Here is a 22,549-nt window from a genome sequence, read left to right as displayed (position 1 = left end):
GTCGCACGCACGGGAAGCCGTTCTTAAATGACCTTAGCTGTTAATAGGACGTGAACCAAAATAAACCAAACTGTAGTGCACTAGAGATAATGTAATGCACTGGTGTTAAAACAGTAGTACACAAGAGTTAACAGTGTAGTGCACTGGATGTAACACTTGAGTTAACGCTGTGAAGAATTAGCATTGTAATGCACTGAAGTGCACAGTAATGAACTTGAATTAAGACTAATGCACTGTAGTTAACACTGTAGTGTACTAGAATTAGCACTGTAATGTACCGTAGTTAACTGGAGTTAACACTGTAGTACACTGGATGTAGCACTACTATACTGGACTTAGCGCTGTATTTCACTAGGGTTAACACTTGTCAATTGGATGTATATTTTTGTTATTAAAACATATTTATTGTCAAGCCTCTAACAAAGGATTAGGCACATGTTATTTCAACTTATCAACGCCTTCCAAAATATACATTTACACATAGAAGACAATATTGAAGACAATATCATGCAATGGGGGGCAGCAGGTACAATTCTTGCGCCATAAGGGTTACAACATGCACATGCAGAATTATATACAAGGTTTGCCCTAAATAAATTATAATTAACGAAACTACACTGGTATCTGAGCCTTGTGTGCGAAATATTCACCTTACGATCACCAGTCCCGAAATATATAGGTGGGAGAATCTGTAAATCTGACTTTAACGAGGATATGAATAAATCTAATGTAGGTAGTGAACGCACTACATCATTTAAGGCATTCAAACTGTGAAGAGTATAAGGTATAAAGAAGAGCTGGTAAGAGAGAGTCGACATTGAGGAAACCTACAGTAATTGTTTCGCAGAGCATATAGGGATTGTTTTAACCAATGATTTGTGGAAGTAAATGATTTATTTAGGAAGTCTGGAGTTAAAATTGTTGTGCATCTTATATGGCAGTCGTAGTTTTCTACGGCAAGCAAAGTAAACACTTTAGTGCACTGGAGTTAACACCGCAGTACACTCGCGTTAACACTGTGGTGCACAAGACCTGATAAACATCATACTAGTGTTTGTCATATATACACATTTTAACCCCAATATTTCAAATTAATGACATTTTAAAAAGTTAACCTTAAATTACAAATTATTATCACAGAATTTATAATGAATACCTTTACCTGTGTATGTTTATTATAGGTGTATACAATGTTTTTCTTCACTTTTGTTTTTATCAAATCGCAATATTTTTATCTTACATATGGTATGCCTGATTCTTCCTTTGCTAAATTGAGGTACATTCTCTTTCAACGGAAAGTACACAAAAGCATCAAGCTACAACCATAGTAGGATTGATTGAGAGATACACTTGAAAATTCACAAATATTTACATTACTTAAAACGAAACAAAGGCAAGTAAGGATGAAAGTATCGCTAAAAATCGATACATTATTAACGAGACGCCTTAAAATACGTTCGAGGAGTATGTAGATAGTTAAATAGCAACACAAGTTCTTCGTCCCTATACCGCATTTTAAAATTTGAATTAATGCTGGCACCATTTAAAAATTCAATTGTACAGCATCTGATACAGAAATTTCTTCTAGCAATGCATTTGCAACATAGACACATAAACATTCAAACACTCAGTAGCGAGAAACCCAACATTAGGTTTGTAGCATGCTTGGATGAAGGGCTACAAAGTTTGTTTAAATGGATGACCTTGATCTTCATTCAAGGTCACATGGGTCAAATATGCTAAAATATTTGAACGACTCCTTGATAACCAAAAGGCCAAGATACCCAATATTAGGTATGTAGCACGCTTGGAAGAAGGGCTACAAGGTTGATTAAACGGATTACTTTGACCTTCATTCAAGGTCACATGGGTCAAATATTCTTAAATCTTTAAACAATTTCTTCCTGATAACCAAGTGGCCCAGAGACCTGATATTTGGTTTGTAGCATTCATTGGTAAAGTGCTATAATGATTATTCAAATGAATGACCTTAACCTTCATTTAAGGTCCCAGGGGCCATTTGCTAAAATATATCAAAGCTCGGGTGACCGTTAATGCCCATGGGCCTTTTGTTATTGTTGGCAGAATTTAAAGGTTTTGCATGCAATGCAATTATACGAGGTGCGATCTGAGCATACCGACATAATAGCGCAATGGTAAATACAACTTAAAATGGATAAACAAGGACAAAATCCTAACATAAATTAAAATTTGCGTTAGGATTGTTTTCGGAAAAATACAAAGAAAATTAAAACATAAGAGCCAAGACGGTATCATTCTGTAGAAACCATCGCTACAAAATAGGTCGGATCCCTATGTTGAGATAATAAACGTTTTACTCTCAGAAAAGAACTACCTTTAGAGGGTCCACTCACACCAAGAAGAAAGATTTGGTTCAATGATGAAAAGAATATTTCGTCTGGCACCATCGTTTTCTTACACTAGTCTAGAAAAATTTTGGACGTTTTATTATGAAGGTCGTAGTCAACAATATCCCTGTTGACAGCTATATGGACAGGTCCTTTCATGAGATGTACTCCAGCTGGACACTTTCCTGCCTTTATCCACATCTCGTAGATTTCGCTGAAATAATCACAAGGATATATTACACATGGAAATTAACATAATTAATAGTTTTCTATACGTACGTTTTAAATGAATCAATGTACAAACAAAATAGGAGACAACGACTACCATCTTGGTATCAGTCGTATTTTACCATTTGAATCGATCTTGGATTTTAATAGTTGAATGTTTTATTGATTTATTTCTTCTTGGTTCTTTAGAAGAGTTCATATGTAGATTCCCCATGTTATAAAATGATTAAGAGGAAGAGGAGAGATAAGGGAAAAGTAGGGGGACTATCCGTTTTGCATATGGCTGATTATTATCACTCGATGATTCCTTTAATTACATCTGCTTGTCAACTACATTCCGTCTGCTTGTTTGTTGACTATATGCTTCAATACGATTTTGTTTTTCATCTCGCGCCCAGGCCTGTGACACTCCCTTTGAGATTAACAGTGTCCTTAGTGTTATTAGAAGCAATTGCTAACTCGATTTACAAGATGTACGATTGAGGTTAATGCCGTTCACTACCGACAAGGGACTATAGTAGTTCACGTGTGTGTTCACGTGAGAATGTAAATCCGGAATAGTGAAAGCCTTTATCTGAATGCGTTTTTTGGCATACTCTTGCTAATTTAAAATGTATTTAATGTGCATTTCATAGCAGATGTATTATACTTTTAACCATGCATGAAACCATAGAAACCAAATTAATTAAATCTCGTCATACATACAGCGACATTCTCAACATTTATTTGGGATTGACAATTTATTGATAATGAAATTGCAAAGACAATACTACATAAAGATTTTTATAAAAATATTCAAATGAATTTTTGAAATAGTTTTAAATCAAAATGACCAATTGCATAATCTATCAATAATGTAGTGTAAAACAAGAGGTCCAGAGGGCCTGTATCGCTCACCTGGTTTATTTGAGCGAACATCAAAGTAATTATGTTCATTTTGTGATGTCTAACAATTAGTAATGTTATATATACATATGATTATGGGGTGGGGATCTCAACTGCTTCACAGATATAACCCAGAACCGAAGTCAAGATTCAACATAGTAGTGTTTAAAGAAACTATTAGTCCCTTGGGGTATAGAAAGACCTCTGGGCCTATTTTAACATCAGAAATGTGTCGACCATTTGCACAATTTTGAATCTGCACACCTTATGGATGCTACCAGTCATATATGAGCGATATCTACCGTATAGCGCGAAATTTTAGTCGGGCTTTAATTTGGCGATTTGGCGGGTCCGTATATAGATCTCCAAAATTTTACACCATTTAAATTTCGCCAATAGTTTCCGTTCCGACCGACATTTACTTTTGATAAACTCCCGAGAGTTGGTTGTTGCCTGGCAACTGTCGGCCAAAATGCCGATAGGTACGAAAAGCTAGTGAACAACTACTCACGATACATGTATAGCAATACAAGTATGACATATACGCATCATAATTATTTTTTGTAAAAACCAAGCCATCTACCAATACCATTAAATGAACTGATGCTAACACTTTACCTATAGACGCATTGTTAAACTTACCTGTACGTATACAGATCATACAATAGATGACCACTGCAATATCATACGGTTGATTAAATTCTTTGTTGCTGGAACACATACTCATATAAACATTAATTTGACAAATCTACATGTTGCTTGTATACATACTCATATACACACTTATTCAGAAAATCTACATGTATGTGTTCATCTGAAATTCTTTTGTAATAGTTTCCGGTTTCGAGACAGAGGATCGATAATACACAACACACTTAATCAACATTGACCCTTTTTGGTCCCGCCCTTAACCCCGTCCGTAAGAAAACATCTGTTCATAACTGTAACTATGATCCTATGACATATCGCATCATTATGTCGCCTGACTTCTGACTTTGGCTAACTTGACTAACTGAGCATTAAAAAACAACGAAATGAGATGACTGATTTCTTCTTAGGAGTGCTCTCTCTAGCACTACAACTGTACATGTCTATGGGACATTGATCATATCATTTAGATTTACATGCAAACTGGTTTATCTAAGACTGAATAATATGAATGTTAAAGGATGTTGTTTTTTTCTTAAAGTTCCAGATGAAATGGAGCTGCCATGGATTCAGTACTAATTTACATGATATTCACATTCAAAAGAAGAAAGTTTTTTTTACAACTTTAAAAGATAGACTGAGCATGAAAATATCCCCCTTTGCCACATACAAGATCAATAGAGCACTGAGCACATGTTAAAATCTTGCTTTTTTATGATACACTATAAATTTACAACAATATCATTTACAGAATTCAGTATCTTTATTGGCAATTATAGATTACAATGAATCTACCATATGTGATCTATATTTATTGTACAAAATGACTATTTAATTAAATTACCAGGCTTGGTGAACCTTAAAGGCCTAACTGTATTTCCTAAACAGCAGTGCGATTCCTTCCATGTACTTGTTCATATGTCCCTACTTAACAAATGACAATGACAGTTCGACTCGGAAGCGTACCCCTGAGAATGTCTACTTGAGCGTGAGCGTCAGGAGACCCAGCAATCTGTATACATGTAGTGCCAGCCCGAAGTGCTCCTTTACTTGCCCTGGTATTACTTGGTGCTTGGGTACTACGGAACAGACATATTGGTGTTGAAAATAAATGTTTTCGGCGATGATCCGGTTGGTGCAAGTCATTACCGACAAGGTCGCCGGAATTTAGCACGTAGCTGACGAACAAGATCGAAACACGTGCGAAATACGTGGATGCGTATTTTCTAGACTGTGGCAAATTAGTCCTTAGACGTCCTAAAATGGACTCTATCGTTACTATGCTCTCAAAATTATGCGAGAAAAGATAAAAAAAAAAAAAAAAAGACTTCAAATTTAACAGTGAAATAAAGGTTAAACAGGTATTATCTCATTGTGATGGACAAGCACTTTAACTAACATTTATTTTCACGCACGCATACATACATACATACAAAAGAAAAGTGAAGAGTACGACCGTCATTAGTTAATATCCTACAATAATACGGAGCACATGCTATACAGTTATCGACTTCTGTGTTCAGGTGTCTGTCCTGCAGGTAGGGCGTACGAATAGTCCTCTGCCTTCAACAAGTAAGAAGGCGTTATATATGTATGGCCCAGCCTAAGACGGGCAAAAACAACCTCGTCTTGTCGATTGTCTCTGTAGCAAGGATACCATTCACAGTATTTCCTTTGATGGAATGCAGTTTATTGTCTCATACTGATTCAGATCTCTGTTGATTATAGATTATTTTACCTTTAAACATTTGTGTTAGTTGAATGTGATTTCATTCTGTCGGTGTGCTTTTAATCATGTGTTGTATGGTCATAATATAGTGCACTTCAGAGATAACTCTATAGCTATACTTGCCCTGCAGGGATAAGAATTGTACCTGCTGCCCCCATTGCATGATCGTAAGAGGCGACTAAATTTGGGATATTATCTTTTCTCTTCTTTCTGAACAACTTTCTTCTTCCTAATGTCTCCCTTGACAATGCCTTACTTTTGGTCTTCAGTTGAGCGTTCGCCCCTGTGGTGAAGGCTTTGGGTTCTGTCACCTGGCCGAGACATACCAGAGTCATTAAAAATGGTAGTTGCTTCTCCTGCTTAGCGCTTAGCATATTAGAAGTGGGACGACTGGTTCGCCCGTTGTCAGTATAATGTGACCGGGTGGGGTGTCCTGCTGGGTGTAGATATATAAGACAAGTCTCATGAATATCAATGCTTCCTTGTGGTTCCCCAATAAAGAAGTCTTTATCGTTAAATGGCATTAAACGACATAGAATATTTGCACATTTTGAACTATCTAAGAGGTGTCTGTCTGCATCACCAGACATGATTTACCGCAACCACATTTGTAATTTTATAACTACAAACATTGGCATAGAGCTTACTTAACAATTATAGGCCCAAATGACCTTTTCATTGTTGTTCGGCCATACAGAATGTAATAATAATATTGACAACAAATAAACATCGATCGTGTGTTTTCTCGCGCAACTCTTGCCTATCAGGTCGGTGACACTGTCCACTGATGTAAGCCTTTTGGTCACAGGGTTTAATGTCAAGTGCCTGGCTGTATATTTGTGCATGTCAGCAGGTCATTACACTTAAACCTTGCACGTATCTAATTCCAAATTGGCTGTTAATGAACTATACTGCCCGTGTAGCGTCTACATCAGACAAATCAATTGCTATAACAATTCACATCATTTTTATTGATATATGAAGTAAGAATGGCGTCAGAGTTTAAAACATACCTCTTTGGTCTAATGCTGATAAGGTGACCAAAACACCGCGTTTCTGTAATAAGCCGTGTCAACTCAACTACTCTCGTATATCGCATGCAAACAAGCACGTTTACAAGTAAACATCTTGTTTACGCATTTAATATAAAGTAGTTAAAAAATCGATACTTCTTGATCAGAGTGACATATTGATGACAGTAACTATCATTTGATTTCCTCTACTAGTCATGTAAATGTGATTGCTGTAGCTAAGTTATGTCAAATATTTTCCTTTTGCTTTTCTAAGTTTGGTACCAAACACAACTGATCAATCCTGGATTGAGGAAACATTTGTATTATGCACTTTTTACTTACTATTTCATCCAACATCATATAGAACAATCAAATAAGAATCAAGTAGCATTCAATATTTACCGCATCTTTTTTCTATCGTAAGCTGTGTATTGATCGTGTCCACGAGGAGTTTCTCAGCACATGATAAATCTCGCCCTTTAGTATCATACGAACAACAGGTTTTGGTTAGGTTTGTTTTTATTTGTTTATAATTAATTGTCCATTGCTCGTATGCAGAATGCGGCTTTCTGATTGGTTGAGATTTTTAGGTCATCTGACCCAAAGGGTTAGGATGACCTATAGCCATCGTGTTCCGTCCGTCGTCGTCCGCCGTGCATACGACTTTTTCTTTCAAAACGCTACTCCTCCTTAACCCTTGGGTGGATTACTTCCAAATTTGGTGTGAAGCATCATTGGGGGAGGGCGGTCATATTTTATATAAATGAGGCTGGTGTGAGCCCTGGGGCCAGAGGGGTGGGGCCCCAAAAAGGGAACTTTGGTGAATTTTTGCTATAAAATCCTACTCCTCCTTTACCCTTGGGTGGATTACTTCCAAATTTGGTTTCAAACATCATTGGGGAGGGCAATCATATTTTATATAAATGAGGCTGGTCTGACCACTGGGGCCCGAGGGGCGGGTCCCCAAAAGGGGAACTTCGGTGAATATTTGCTATAAAATCCTACTCCTCCTTTACCCTTTGGTGGATTACAACTAAATTTGGTGTGAAACATCATGGGGGGAGGGCAATCATATTCTATATAAATGAGGCTTCTGTGAGCCCTGGGGCCAAAGGGGCGGGGCCCCAAATAGGGAACTTTGGTGAATTTTTGCTATAAAATCCTACTCCTCTTTTACCCTTGGGTGGATTACAACTAAATTTGGTGTGAAACTTTATTAGGGGAGGGTGGTCATAGTTTATATAAATGAGGCTGGTGTGAGCCCTTGGGCCAGAGGGGCGGGGCCCCAAAAAGAGAACTTTGGTGAATTTTTGCTATAAAATCTACTCCTTTTACCCTTGGGTGGATAACAACTAAATTTGGTGTGAAACTTGATTGGGGGAGGGCGGTCATAGTTTATATAAATGAGGCTGGTGTGAGCCCCATGGGCCAGACGGGCGGGGCCCCAAAAAGAGAACTTTGGTGAATTTTTGCTATAAAATCTACTCCTTTTACCCTTGGGTGGATAACAACTAAATTTGGTGTGAAACTTGATTGGGGGAGGGCGGTCATAGTTTATATAAATGAGGCTGGTGTGAGCCCTTGGGCCAGAGGGGCGGGTCCCCAAAAAGGGAACTTTGGCGAATTTTTCCTATAAAATCCTACTCCTCCTTTACCCTTTGGTGGATTACAACTAAATTTGGTGTGAAACATCATTGGGGGAGGGCAGTCATATTTTATATAAATGAGGCTGGTGTGAGGGGAGGGGCCCCAAAAGGGGAACTTTGGTAAATTATTGCTTTAAAACCATACTCTTCTTTAACCCTTGGTTGGATTTCATCCAAATTTGGTTTGAATTATTATAAGAGGATGGCAATCATAATTTTTATAAATGATGCTGATGGGGCCCCTGGGGACAGAAGGGCGATCGAGGCCCCAAAAGGAGAACTTAACAAAAAATTTGCTTTAAAATGGTACTCTTTCTTAATGCCTTTATTGATTACAACCAAATTTGGTTTGAAACATTTTAAGGGAACAGCAATCATAATTTATATAAATGAAACAGGTCTGAGCCCTGAGGAAAGAAGGATGGGGCGCCCAAAAGGAGCACTTAGGTTAAATATTGGGGAAGGGAAATCCCTAATTGATATAAATCAGGCTTGTCCGACCCATAGGAACAGAGGGACATGCCCCAAAAATGGAAACTTGGCTGAAATCTTGCTTTAAGGACGTTGTAGCTAGTATCCGAGTATCAGGAACGATAACTCTTTACATTCGGAACACCTCTAAATAATTTTTTTTCTGGGGTCATCTAAACGCTTAAATACGCTTCGATGTCAAGCGTATTTATAACGCAGACAATAACACACAGCTGTCAGACGCAGACGACAACATGGATTCTTCCCGGGGTCCTTCCCGGAGTGATAGAGGTCTGTTTGCTGTTGGCCATGCGGGTAAGACTTCCCGAAGATCTAAAAGGGGGGCACATTTTAAAGTTGACACTTCCCGAGTTGATTTAACAGAGGATCACTCCTACGTTTTAGTGAATGAGGCCCCAATTAATATTGTTGCAGACAATCTCGACATAGGTGCGGAGTACGAAATTGGGCCTAATGATAATATTGACCCAACGTGGAAGATTGGTAGGCGGGTTGTTGAGTTAGAGCTGCTGGCTAAAAACATGTTTTGCGATGTATGCAATTCGCCCCTCCATCTCTCCAACACACTGTGGGAGCGCAGACTTGGACTTGGAAGCACGCTCCATATTCAGTGCACCAACGCGGTGTGTGATGCTGTATGCCAAGTGGACACTGGAAAACGGGGATCATCAGGGGCGTTTGATGTAAATTCCAAGGCTGCTATAGGTATGTATTTTATTAAATATATGTAGTCTAGTCAATAACAACAAAAATTACACAAATTTATTGTTGAATAAGGTTATAACTGCCTAACACTGAATAACAGTTTATAACTTTAAGTTGTGTATACATGTATAGCAGCTCACTGAGTTTATAGCTGATGTTATTATTGATGAAGGGACATTGTGAATCATTGTTAAGTCATAAATGCATGCACATGCAGGTACAGTTTCTCAATCTGTGTAGAGGTTAGCCACAGATTGACTAATTATACAACTTACAAGACTAACCTCAGTCCTTCATGAATCATTTTATCATACATGTATAGCCATGGGCATCACTCAGAATAAAGCGTGAACCACGCATACTGTATACATTTTGAAAATGTATAGGCCAACCATGCGCACATTGAAAACAGGAAAATGATTTAATGAGCATGACATGCAAGAACAGATAGGCATAGACGAGGTTACAATAATATTGTTGAAAATGATTCTCGGAATTCGATGTCCAATGCAGACAAGTTATTTAAAATATTTTGTGAAGTCCTACGTACGCCGTTTTGGAGGAGGTACGAGGAAGGTATAACACATTTAGATGGTAGGCCTATAGCAAGCAGCATGAAGCTCGAGAAGAAAACATGCAGGCAATTTCAATTTTTACATTATGATATCATTTATGATAACATGAATTTTTAAGCCAATAGAAATGCTTCTTACATACAGTATTAACTTTTATATGTATGATTTTTTTTTATTAAATTGTTGAATTTCATTTTAAAGATATAATGTTTAAAATTGAAAAAAAAATATGAATGATTAATTGATTTTAGGTATGGTTCATGCTGGAATTGGCCCATCACAGGTTAACAATTTTCTTGTGGAGTGCAACATACCCCCCATTGCTACATCCACTCTTAAAAGAAAAGAGTCACTGATTGGAAAGACTTTGGTGGAAGCTGCATCAACATCATGCAGAGATGCTCAAACTGAAGAAAAAGAATTGAGTTCAGAAAAGGTAATTTTATTGGACATGTTTTCTTTATCTCCTTTTGCATTACATATTTTGTCATATATGTCACAAATGGTAAGTTCAAAATGTACATTTGTAACCAAATTTTCAGCAATTAACATAAACAGTAATTTAAAAAATTATATTATTAAAATTCCATTTCATTATGTAAAGCATTGAACTATACTTTCAGTTGTTATAGTTCAATACATAATATTAACCATTTTGAATGTTTCAGTCTTGTAGAATTTTTTTTTAACAAAATTCAGCATTTACTTCAAATAAGTGCATGTATGATATCGCGTGTACCTGTTTACTGATTAGAACAGCCATTTTCAAGAGACGGTCTGTGGTATTCAACATACGTCATATGATGATAATGTCAACAATTGCCATTCCTTGGCCGAACTTTGTGAGGTGTTAATCAGCAACTAGTTTTGGTAAGGTTATATAGTGAAAATACCATATACTGGTGAATATATGCCAGGTAATAATAATGAATTATTTTACTATATAATTAACAGTATTAACATGTATGCAATATTATTTTTTTTATAGTTACAAGCCAGTTTTGATGGTGGGTGGCAGAAAAGAGGAACTGGTTTCAACTATAACAGTAACACAGGTAATGTATAATACAATCATTTTAGACAAGTATGCATATAAAAAGGCAAGCAATTTTATCTGGCGTCAATCTGCCCTGGATGAAAAAAAAATTCTTTTAAATAACCATGAGCCGTATGCTTAGGGTCACATGGCATTAATATCATGCTGAAATTAAACCTAGTAAGTCTGTTCAAATGAATGACCTTGACCCATTTTCAAGGTCACTTGGGTAAAATTTGTTAAAAATCTTATCAATGACCAAGAGGATGACCTATAGTCATTGCTTCGTCCATCGTCATGGGCCACACGTAAACTTTTCATATGTTAAACTTCTCAAGTTCCACCAGTGGGATTGAGCTGAAACTTCAAAGCCTCAAATGATCTTGAGATGGTCCTGACCAAGTGCTGTTATTTTTTGGGTCGGTCTGAAATCCAAGATGGCCACCACAGTCGCCATTTTGAAAAACACATTTTAAACTTGTTCTCCATAAAGTGTTGTTATTCTTCAGGCCGAAAAGAAAACCTTCACATTACAGCCATATTGGGTGTTTTATAGTATGATGTACTCCATGTAATATGTATTCAGATGACCGTTAAGGCCCTTGGGCTTTTTCAAGGCTCGATTAATCTTGTTTAAATCTACAGTCGTGCTGTGGACCCGACCTGAGTCAAATATGTTAAAAAAATTAAGGACAAGGTTAACATGGGGTATATATAACTTCATGATTCTGCTTTAGATTTAACAAACCTGATCTTAAATTTAATAGCCAAATGTCTGGCTTTTTCATAACTGTTTTAGACTTCAGAGTTCTGATATATTTGGTTTTGATTTTAGGACATGCAGCTATGATCGGGAAGACCACAGGTAAAGTTATTGCCTACGACGTCAGAAGCAAATCCTGCAGAATTTGTGACATTCACAAAGACAAAAAAGAAACAGTTCCGAGTCATGTATGCCCACGCAACTGGGAGGGGAGCAGCAAAGCCATGGAGCCAGATATGGCTGTGAGCATGGCTCACAGGTGAATATTTTGAATACCGTATTTATCTACAATATAAAGTCCACCCCATACTTTGAGAAAGTTTTAGTGTTAATTTAGCCCCCAAGGCTAATTGCATGGAGCGGAAATGGGAGGTGTGTGTGTGTGTGTGTGTGTGTGTGTGTGTGTGTGTGTGTGTGTGTGTGTGTGTGTGTGTGTGTGGGGGGGGGGGGGGGGGGGGGGGGGGGGGGAGACCACTGATAATATTGTTAACAGAATTAAAGAACATGATATCTATTTACAAATCCAATAAGATATCTCTCTGACCAGCATGGTACATAACAGGATATTTCTATCCTACATATATTATATATGTAATAGTAATATCATAGTCATATATTATATATATTTTACCTATGTAAAACATTAACAATGTTCTTAATAATACTGAACAGTTATTAATGACAATAATGTATCTTATATGTAGCGGGACAGGGCCGGTGACCAGGTAGCTCAACTGGGTATAGAGCATCCGTCTATGTACTACGGAGTTTGGAGTTTCTGAGTTCAATTTCTGTCCTCCTGGTCCCATTGCTTTACAATTCCTTCTCCTGTTACATCATATATGGAGCATATATAAATTACGTTGCTGAGTACAATTATCCAATTGTATGACTATTGTTGCTTTATACAGACTCTCCGATCAAGGATTCCAGCTTGATGTGTTTCATGCAGATAACGACTCCACAACAACTGCAAAAATGCTTTTGGACTTCCCAAAATTAGAGAAAAAAGATGACCAAAATCATGTCAAAAAAGGGATATCAAAGTCCCTATATGAGCTATCCAAGAAGTAAGTTTTAACTATGATAATTATAGTATGCCACTCAATAAAATGGGAGGAGGGGTAATTAATAAATATTTATGCATTCATGGAAAAATTACATCATGTGCTGTCCATATCCACGAAGCATTTTGTTTTAGTTATGTAACATAGAGGCTATTAGAAGACAAAAAGTAAAGATAATGTAAGATTTATCACAAACAAAAGGGTGTCCCCCAATGTTTATTGTTTTTATTAGTAAACAAATGATAATGCTCTGTATACATGTAGCTACTTTTCCTTTAAGACACAAGGAACTCAAACATGCTGAAGTCATACCATACATCATGAGATGCTTCATGTATGCAATGACGGGAAGCAACACAGAAGCAGAACTGGAACTTTCACTAAAGAGGATCGTTCCACATATCTTTGGTGAACACACTGGTTGTTCTACTGTCAAATGGTGCACATATAAGGATGATCCCCAAAAATTCAGGTAAAATACTTATATTATCGGTCCAGTGACTGTCTTCATTTGTAACTATTGTGTAAAGGTTAAATTCAATATTACATGAACACTCGTCCTAGATCCTCTGTATCATATTTCAATTTAACCTGTTTGTTAATAACTGTAAGTTGTATAAATAAAGGATCTTAAATGAGTGGCATTATAATGTATTATGAAATTGATTGAACAAGTTCTATAATTTGATATATCATGAGCCTTTAGGCGAGTTTAAATATAATCAACTCCATATTACATTGACACAAGTGTAAGATTCTATTTATCACGCAACTCATATTTATGAGAAAATAAACAAAAACCTCAATGTTTTTCTCTGCAAGACGGGTGACGTCATTTATTAATGACCTCACAATAGTACTATTTTAGATAATATATGTAATACAATAATTATTTATTATTTATGACATGGGCATATATTACATGGGAAAACGGGTAAGCTAAGTGATTAGGATATAATTGATCCTCAGACATTGCAAGTCTACATCAGTTATATTGTATCATTGAATGTAAATCATTCTGAAAACAACAAAGGCTTGTTTCATATGAATTTAACAAACTTGTCCATTAAATATTACTTGAACACAATGCATATACTTATAAATTATGCAAAAGAAAAATTCATTGATTTATATAAATAATATAATTTGAATATGTAGGTACAAAAGTCTTCCCAATGGCACTGCCTTACAAGATCCCACACTGAGGACACGCCTGGAGGAACTAGTTGCCAAATATTCATGCCGGTCTGGAAACCTCCTGAATTTGGGCTCCACACAAGCAAATGAAAGTTTTAACAGCCTTGTTTCCACAAAAACACCGAAAGCCAAGTAAGAGTTGCAGTAGTTGTAAGAAACTAATTTCTTTAATATCATTAACCTGGTCCGAATGACCAGTGAGCTTATGCCGTAACGCGGCATCCATCGTCCATCAGCTAGTCTGTCCACTTTTGCCCTTCAAATGACTTCCTCTAGAAACTGTAATAATCAGGGTCCTGCTATTTGGCCACTAGAAAACTGTAATACCCAGTAACCTGATATTTGGCCAGTACTTAGGTACCTGCAAAGGAGTGCTACAAAGTTTCCTCATATAAATTACCTTGACCTTTCTTATATATTGTGTTTAGTTCAAAGGTCAGCTTTATGCCCTGGACAGGGTCAAAGGTTAACATGAATTATCATGGGTAAAAGTTTTAAGAATCGTGTTTCATTAGGCCCAGGGTGCCTGAGAAGGAGTGCTATAAAGTTTCCTCAAATAAATGACCTTGACCTACTTAGCTATAAAGCTATGAAATCTTACAAAGTTTTCTGATGTTCTGTGTTCATGTGTACAACTGGCTTTATATTTTGTGTTTTCAGATTCTATGGCAGCTCAGATTCATTAATGAATAGGGTATCTGCATCTGTTCTTCAAAAGAATGAAGGTCATAATTATTTACCTAAGGTAAAGTTTATTTTTCAATTGCAGTAAAGTCATGTCAACATACATTCGAAAGTTTTAATATAGATCTTAAAATGTTGTAATACAATTTCCTGTATAATTCAATTCCCTATGTCAGACTTCTCATGGTCTCATACCAATGCTAATTTTAATGTACATCTTCACAATTGGAATTTGTTTCCTGTTAGTTATGCATACACATTATTAGCTCACCTGACACAAAGTGTCTGTGAGCTTATGGTGTTGATGCAGCGTCCTTCATCTGTCTAGTTTTTCCTTTTTAACAACTTCTTCTAGCTCTATCCAGTGCTATAAAGTTTACTCATATACAATAAAATACGTTATAACGAACATGCTTACAACAAATTCATTGATTTCACATAATATTTCTATTCCCCGTGGAATTATTGTCTATAACCTGGCAATTTCTAAGTATAACAGGTAATATATCGATGCTTAATTGGTTTTAGCCACATAACATATATTTGGGACATGGATCACTTTGGTGAGGTATTGTTATGTATAAAATTAGGTTACTCTGACCTACATTTTGAGCTTTATCTACATCAAAGAACAAATTTGTCTTCGGTTCCATTTTCTACACTACTTGTCACTGGAACTTCATACTTGCAGCATGGGATCACCTTGTCCTTCCACACTTTAACTTGTCAGCCGGTTCTATCTCTTACACTACTTGTCACATATGTTTTGTAATTCGCTGAATTGTCTCCTTGTATATGCATATGTAATAAATAATAATATTTTGTCACAGGTAAATGAATCGGCCCTTCTTTCCCCTGGCGAGTTCACCGTCAAACTGTCAACAAAATTGGACAATGCTCGGTCAGCCCGTAAAGAAAAGGAAAAGACCAGAGAATACAAATTAAGAAGGGTTGAGTTGAAACGGAAAAAAAGGTTGAAAGAACAGTCATCATATGTAAAGGAAGGTACTACCTATGAAACTGATATTGATCTAACCATTAACAACAGTAGTGATCCAGATGTACAAACTATACCATCAGTATTGTCCTTGGATGAATCCAAATCTTTGGTTTTCTTTGATTTGGAAACAACTTCTGCTTCACGTCAAAGTGACATTACTCAAATTGCTGCTGTTGTTAATGGTGACAATATTTTTCATAGATATGTCCTGCCAAGGTGTGACATAGCAATCAAAGCATCGGAAGTTACAGGACTGACCTATTCAAGGTCATTAAGTAAGATGTACCTCAGGGGAAAGGAGATTGAAAATGTGACCTCCATCCATTCAGCTTTGTTGGATTTCTTAGATTTTTTGAAAACTCTCCCCAATCCTATTCTTGTTGGTCATAATGCAGCATCGTTTGATATACCTATCCTTACAAACAGATTGAGAGAGTTCCAGTTATGCTCGTCATTTGCCAATGTTGTAAAAGGATATATGGACACTCTTAGGTTAGCAAGACGCTTGTTTACCAAGAAGGAGGTTGGATCTCACAGCCAAGAATCGTTGGTAAGGAAGTTCCTTGGGATGTCGTATGAGGCACACAATGCAGTTTTTGATGTGAAAGCCCTCCAAGACTTGTTTAACTTAAAAATGAGTGCAAAGTGGTCAGTTGACGATGTGTTCAGTATGAACTTTTTATCTTGTAAAAAGTCTTATGACACCTTGGTAAGCAAGAAAGCCATGAACAAATTATCAGCTGAGAAATTGTCCAAAAATGGTATCCATTTCAATCACTTGAAACTGGCATACAGCAGGAATGCTATCTCTGGAGTGAAAGTAATTTTATGTGAAAATAAAATACAGAAATGTTTCATTTCCAACATTGTCAAATGTATTCAGAAAGAAGAGTGATGTATCAGATGAAAAATCACTTGGTTGTGTAAATATTTGTATTTGTTTAAAATTGGATAAGCAAGATGTAAGTTATCTTTAGATTCATGAGATAGATCATGATGAAACTGCTGATGATTTATTTATTGAGAGGTTTAGTTTCAGGAGACAGATCCTGTGCTCATAGCTATTGCTCTCAATTTTAATTTTGTGTGTCCATTATTAACAGTTGCTGTATTCAGTGTTTCTCATAACATTTATTTTACATGATCTGTATGCGATAATTTATCTTTTGTTATCACTACATTTGTGTTCATACTTGTTTTCAATTTTATAAAAAAAAAATAATGAAAAAATATTAAAAAAAACTTTAAACCAGCCCAACCAATTGCAAGACAGCTACATGCTGCATATTAGTTATAGCCAAACTTGAACTGAAAGTTTATATAATGGTTGTGTCCGTCCTAAGCCGGAGAAATTTCAGTCTGATTAGAATACGAATGTCATTATCAATACAATAATTAATAATGACACAAGTATTTCAATCATAATGGGAGAAAAATGGTGAAGGGAGTTTTTTTTAATTTGGTTTTATTATTTGACTTTGAACTCTCATTGTATAAAGAATAACAATTGTAGAATGTGACTAGAGATGTTGCAACTTCTGTTGCTTCTAAACAAAATTTGGCTTCATATCGAATGAAATCATATGCTGATGTACATGTCAATAAAATTGCAATTTCGTGAAGACAATATAACTTACATTTGTGAATGATCTAAACCAGTAATCTCAATTATTGATGCTATTTTAAGTTTATTCATTAAATAACTGAATTATATTTAAATGATGTTGTTGGCTTTTTTCATAACACCCAATACCCTATATTTTGGTAATGTGTGCATTTAGTAATATATACTGAAACATTTGAATTAGGTACTCGGGGTTCATTTTGGAGGGGGCCATATGGGGCCATTGGCCATCAAATTTACTGAATAGCCCACATGATTAGGAAAAATCTTTAAATTTTCTTATGTAATGACCCACACATGATATTAGTTTTCTTGAAAATCAGCTAAATTTAATGGCCCATCAATTTGATAAACCGAAATAATCCCTGTGTACTGATGTTTCCAGTATATGACGTCATAGAATAGAGAGATGTACCAAAATTGGAGTGAAGTATTTAGGGGGGTGGGGTAAGAAAATGTCACATATTTCAAAAACTGACCATAGAAAGTTTCCGTAAAAAATCATGGCTATGCAGTAATATTGATGACATATCCTGTTAGTTTTTTGAGAAAATTAAATGACACAATTATTTTACAAAAAATTTTGAAATAAGAAACTAATCATAAAAATGACCATATAAAATAGAATCATGATAACGAAATTTGCGGCTTCACATGCTATTATTTTTATAATAAGCATCCAATACATAATAAAATGTGATATATACATTCACTAGAGGTTAATCAAGATACAGAAGCATTTATTTTATATTCAAAAGTAAAAACATTGAACTTGTTGCCATTTTAAATGCATTAGGTGCATTTGGGTTTTGTCCACAAAGAGCACCAGAGGTGTATAATTATAGGGGGTCTAAAGGGGGGTCTAAAAAAAATTTCAACCACACAAAGTTTTTCTTCATTTAGGCAGTGATACATAATTATCTCCTGAGCAAATAACCAAAATTTCAGAAAAATTGAATGTCAGGAATTTTTTAGCCTCACTAGCTCCAACCCCCTTAAGATGCTGCTCCTCCTTTAAGCCAAAAAGGATAACAACCAGATTGGATCTGAAACATAACTGCCTGCATATAAAAAAATTATGGTAATGATGCTGGATTGAGGAGTGTGTTCCCACTGTAAGTGTTTCAGATGACCGTTAAGGCCCATGTGCCTCTTGTTTTTTCATACCACTTTGAAAACGATTCCGAGAATGCCGCGATAAATATGACATGTGACGTCACAATACGACAATTGACGTTGCGTATTGATTTGAGAAAAAGAATCCCATATAAAACCAGTAAAATTGCACATAAAACATGTTTTAAATTAGAAAATTATTTTCAAAAATTAATTATAAGCGTTGATGTCAATTATTTTTTAGTTTCATAGGGGTATGAAAAAAAAATTGTTTGCAAACAAATTTTTTTTCATACCCCGATGAAACTAAAAAAAAAAATGACATCAATGCTTTAAACATCCTATCAACAAATGATGTGATTTAAGGACGGCCTCCGGGTTATGCGTATGTGGTTTGGGGGGCTGCCCCCATTGCATGATTTCCCTGCAGGTAGGACGTAAGATTTGTACCTCCATTCCATGATCGTAAGAGGCGACCAAATTTGAGATCTTATCTTTTCTCTTCTTTTTGAACAACTTTCGTCTTTCTAAATGCCTCACTTTTGGTCTACAGTTGAGCGTTCGCCCCTGTGAGAAAGGCTGGGTTCTGTCCCCTGGCCGAGACATACAAGAGTCGTTAAAAATGGTAGTTGCTACTCCTGCTAAGCGCTCAGCATATTAGGAGTGGGACGTCTGGTTGGCCCGTTGTGTGTATAATGTGACCGGGTGGGGTGTTCTGCTGGGTGTCTTCGGCAGTATGCTTCAGTGAGGTAGCACTATAAATCGGCAAAAGTTCAGGCCTATCAGAAGGAGACGACGTAACACGAACATACCGCAGCTGCAGGTAGGGCGTAAGAATTGTACCTGCTGCCCCCATTGCATGATCGTAAGAGGCGACTAAATTTGGTATTTTATCTTTTCTCTTCTTTCTGAACAACTTTCTTCTTCCTAATGTCTCCCTTGACAATACACCCTGCAGGTAGGGCGTAAGAATTGTACCTGCTGCCCCCATTGCATGATCGTAAGAGGCGACTAAATTTGGGATCTTATCTTTTCTCTTCTTTCTTAATAACTTTCTTCTTCCTAATGTCTCCCTTGACAATGCCTCACTTTTGGCCTTTAGTTGAGCGTTCGCCGCTGTGAGGAAGGCTTTGGGTTCTGTCCCCTAGCCGAGACATACCACAGTCTTTAAAAATGGTAGTTGCCACTCCTGCTTAGCGCTCAGCATATTTGGAGTGTGACGACTGGTTCGCCTGTTGTCAGTATAATGTGACCGGGTGGGGTGTGCTGCTGGGTGTCTTCGGCAGTATGCTTCAGTGAGATAGCACTTTAAATCGGCAAAAGTTCCGGCCTATCACAAGGAGACTTAACACGAACATACCACAGCCTCCCAAAACACACATACGCACTCACCACACTCATACATGTCGCACGCACGGGAGGCCGTCCTTAAATGACCTTAGATGTTAATAGGACGTTAAACAAAATAAACCAAACCAAACCAATCCCTTGACAATGCCTCACTTTTGGCCTTTAGTTGAGCGTTCACACCTGTGAGGAAGGCTTTGGGTTCTGTCCCCTAGCCTAGACATACCAGAGTCTTTAAAAAATGGTAGTTGCTGCTCCTGCTTAGCGCTCAGCATATTTGGAGTGGGACGACTGGTTCGCCCGTTGTCAGTATAATTGTGACCGGGTGGGGTGTTCTGCTGGGTGTCTTCGGCAGTATGCTTCAGTGAGGTAGCACTATAAATCGGCAAAAGTTCCGGTCTATCGCAAGGAGACTTGACACGAACATAACGCAGCCTCCCAGAACACACATACGCACTCACCACATGCATGCATGTCGCACGCACGGGATGCCGTCCTTAAATGACCTTAGCTGTTAATATGACGTTAAAACTTTGGTTTGGTTTATTTTGTTTAACGTCCTATTAACAGCTAAGGTCATTTAAGGACGGCCTTCCGTGCATGCGTGTGGTGAGTGCGTATGTGTGTTTGGGAGGCTGCGTTATGTTCGTGTTTTTAATCTCCTTGTGATAGGCCGGAACTTTTGCCGATTTATATAGTGCTACCTCACCGAAGCATACTGCCGAAGATTGGTTTGGTTTGGTTTATTTTGTTTAACGTCCTATTAACAGCCAAGGTCATCCAAGGACGGCTTCCCGTGCGTGCGACATGTATGCGTGTGGTGAGTGCCTGTGTGTGTTTTGGGAGGCTGCGGTATGTTCGTGTTAAGTCTCCTTGTGATAGGCCGGAACTTTTGTCGACCCATAGTGCTACCTCACTGAAGCATACTGTCGAAGACACCCAGCAGGACACCTCACCCGGTCACATTATACTGATGACAGGCGAACCAGTCGTCCCACTCCAAATATGCTGAGCGTTAAGCAGGAGTAACTGCCATTTTTAAAGACCCTGGTATGTCTCGGCTAGGGGACAGAACCAAAAGCCTTCCTCACAGCGGCGAACGATCAACTAAAGGCCAAAAGTGAGGCATTGTCAAGGATGACATTAGGAAGAACAAAGTTAAGAAAGAAAGGAAAAGATAACAGGGATCGACACTAACGGTAGACCGGAGGACCGAGGCCCCTAAAAAACAATGTCGGTCTTCTCGATCCTATTTTTTGGAGGACCGACGGTCCTCTTAATCTCAGAACCATTTGTTATCCCGCGGATCACAAAATCCACCAAAAAAACCTGAAATCGTGTGCGAAATGTTCATGCTGAGTTTATTTCTTGACCACGACCGTCGTCGGTAGAACGATGACCTAAACAATCCTGTAGGAAGTATTTCCGGTTGAAGTCAGGTGCGTATTATCATTGCTGATAACTGTTTAAAGTCTGAATCATTTGTACGTTTGTAATAAGGGCCCGTGTAAGTCAGTACGCTTCAAGCGTTTGAATAACAGTCTGTATCATTTGTACGTTTGTAATAAGGGCCCGTGCAAATCAGTACGTTTCAAGCGTTTGAGTAATTATTCAGAAATCGGAGACCCCAAGGGAATGTTCAGTTTTTCAGCGGACAGATGGGCATGAGGTCATCCCAGTTTCCCTTGATTTGCATGAGGACCAAGCTGAGCATGAGGGGGAGGAAGAGGTAGATGAGGAAGATCTTCAGGAAGGGGCAACATTCACGCCAGATTCCCAGTCTGATGATGAGGATCTCTCCAGGAGAGACCTTCTTGCTCTCCAGCAAAAGTCATACAGACTTTTCATTGAAAACTTAAGAAACTAGTTGAATATGGAATAACAAATACAAAAACTGAAATGAGCATTGTTTTAGTTGTTTTTTTTTAAATTCTTTTCCTTTCAGCATATTTCCTCAAGCAATGATCAAGTATGATGGACCACCAAACATAATTTACTATGCAAACCATGTTAACTGCAAAAAATATCTTTAAAAATATCTCAAATACAAAAGCTCCAAAATACACCAAAAATGGCCTAGAATGCACCACAGAGCATCTAGAAAAAAAAAATTCCGGGGGGGGGGGGGGCATGCCCCCGGACCCCCCTAGAAACTTACGGCTTGCGCCTTCGGCGCTCGCTGTTCGGGCTCCACAAAATTACATAGGGCCCCTTGAATATTTATTTCAGTTAGTGTCAAACCCTGGATAAGATCCCAAATTTAGTCGCCTCTTACGATCATGCAATGGGGGCAGCAGGTACAATGCATACGCCCTACCTGCAGGGAAGGTTTTAAAAACAAAATCAAGCAACCAACCCATTGCATGATCGTAAGAGGCGTCTAAATTTGGGCTGTTATCTTTTCTCTTCAGGGCTGACAATGCCT

At 37.5% G+C, this 22,549-nt stretch overlaps 1 protein-coding gene and 1 long non-coding RNA gene across 2 annotated transcripts; both read left to right on the top strand.

The window, feature by feature from the left end:
* The first annotated feature begins 9,163 nt into the window (after positions 1–9,163).
* LOC117336678 lies at positions 9,164–16,932 on the top strand. Its single transcript, XM_033897287.1, has 9 exons — positions 9,164–9,715; positions 10,542–10,726; positions 11,279–11,345; positions 12,162–12,348; positions 13,001–13,159; positions 13,437–13,628; positions 14,315–14,485; positions 15,014–15,098; positions 15,868–16,932. The coding sequence occupies exons 1-9, from the start codon at positions 9,244–9,246 to the stop codon at positions 16,930–16,932; spliced, it is 2,583 nt and encodes an 860-aa protein (XP_033753178.1). The 5' UTR covers positions 9,164–9,243.
* Positions 16,933–21,311: 4,379 nt separating this feature from the next.
* On the top strand, positions 21,312–22,028 carry LOC117335374. Its single transcript, XR_004534383.1, has 2 exons — positions 21,312–21,708; positions 21,740–22,028. It is a non-coding gene; the product is annotated as an uncharacterized LOC117335374 (long non-coding RNA).
* Positions 22,029–22,549: the final 521 nt, after the last annotated feature.

This window comes from Pecten maximus, chromosome 10, assembly GCF_902652985.1.
Source record: "Pecten maximus chromosome 10, xPecMax1.1, whole genome shotgun sequence".
Classification (NCBI taxonomy): domain Eukaryota; kingdom Metazoa; phylum Mollusca; class Bivalvia; order Pectinida; family Pectinidae; genus Pecten; species Pecten maximus.
Note: the sequence above shows the minus strand (reverse complement) of the source record. Positions and strands in the feature narration are given on the sequence as shown.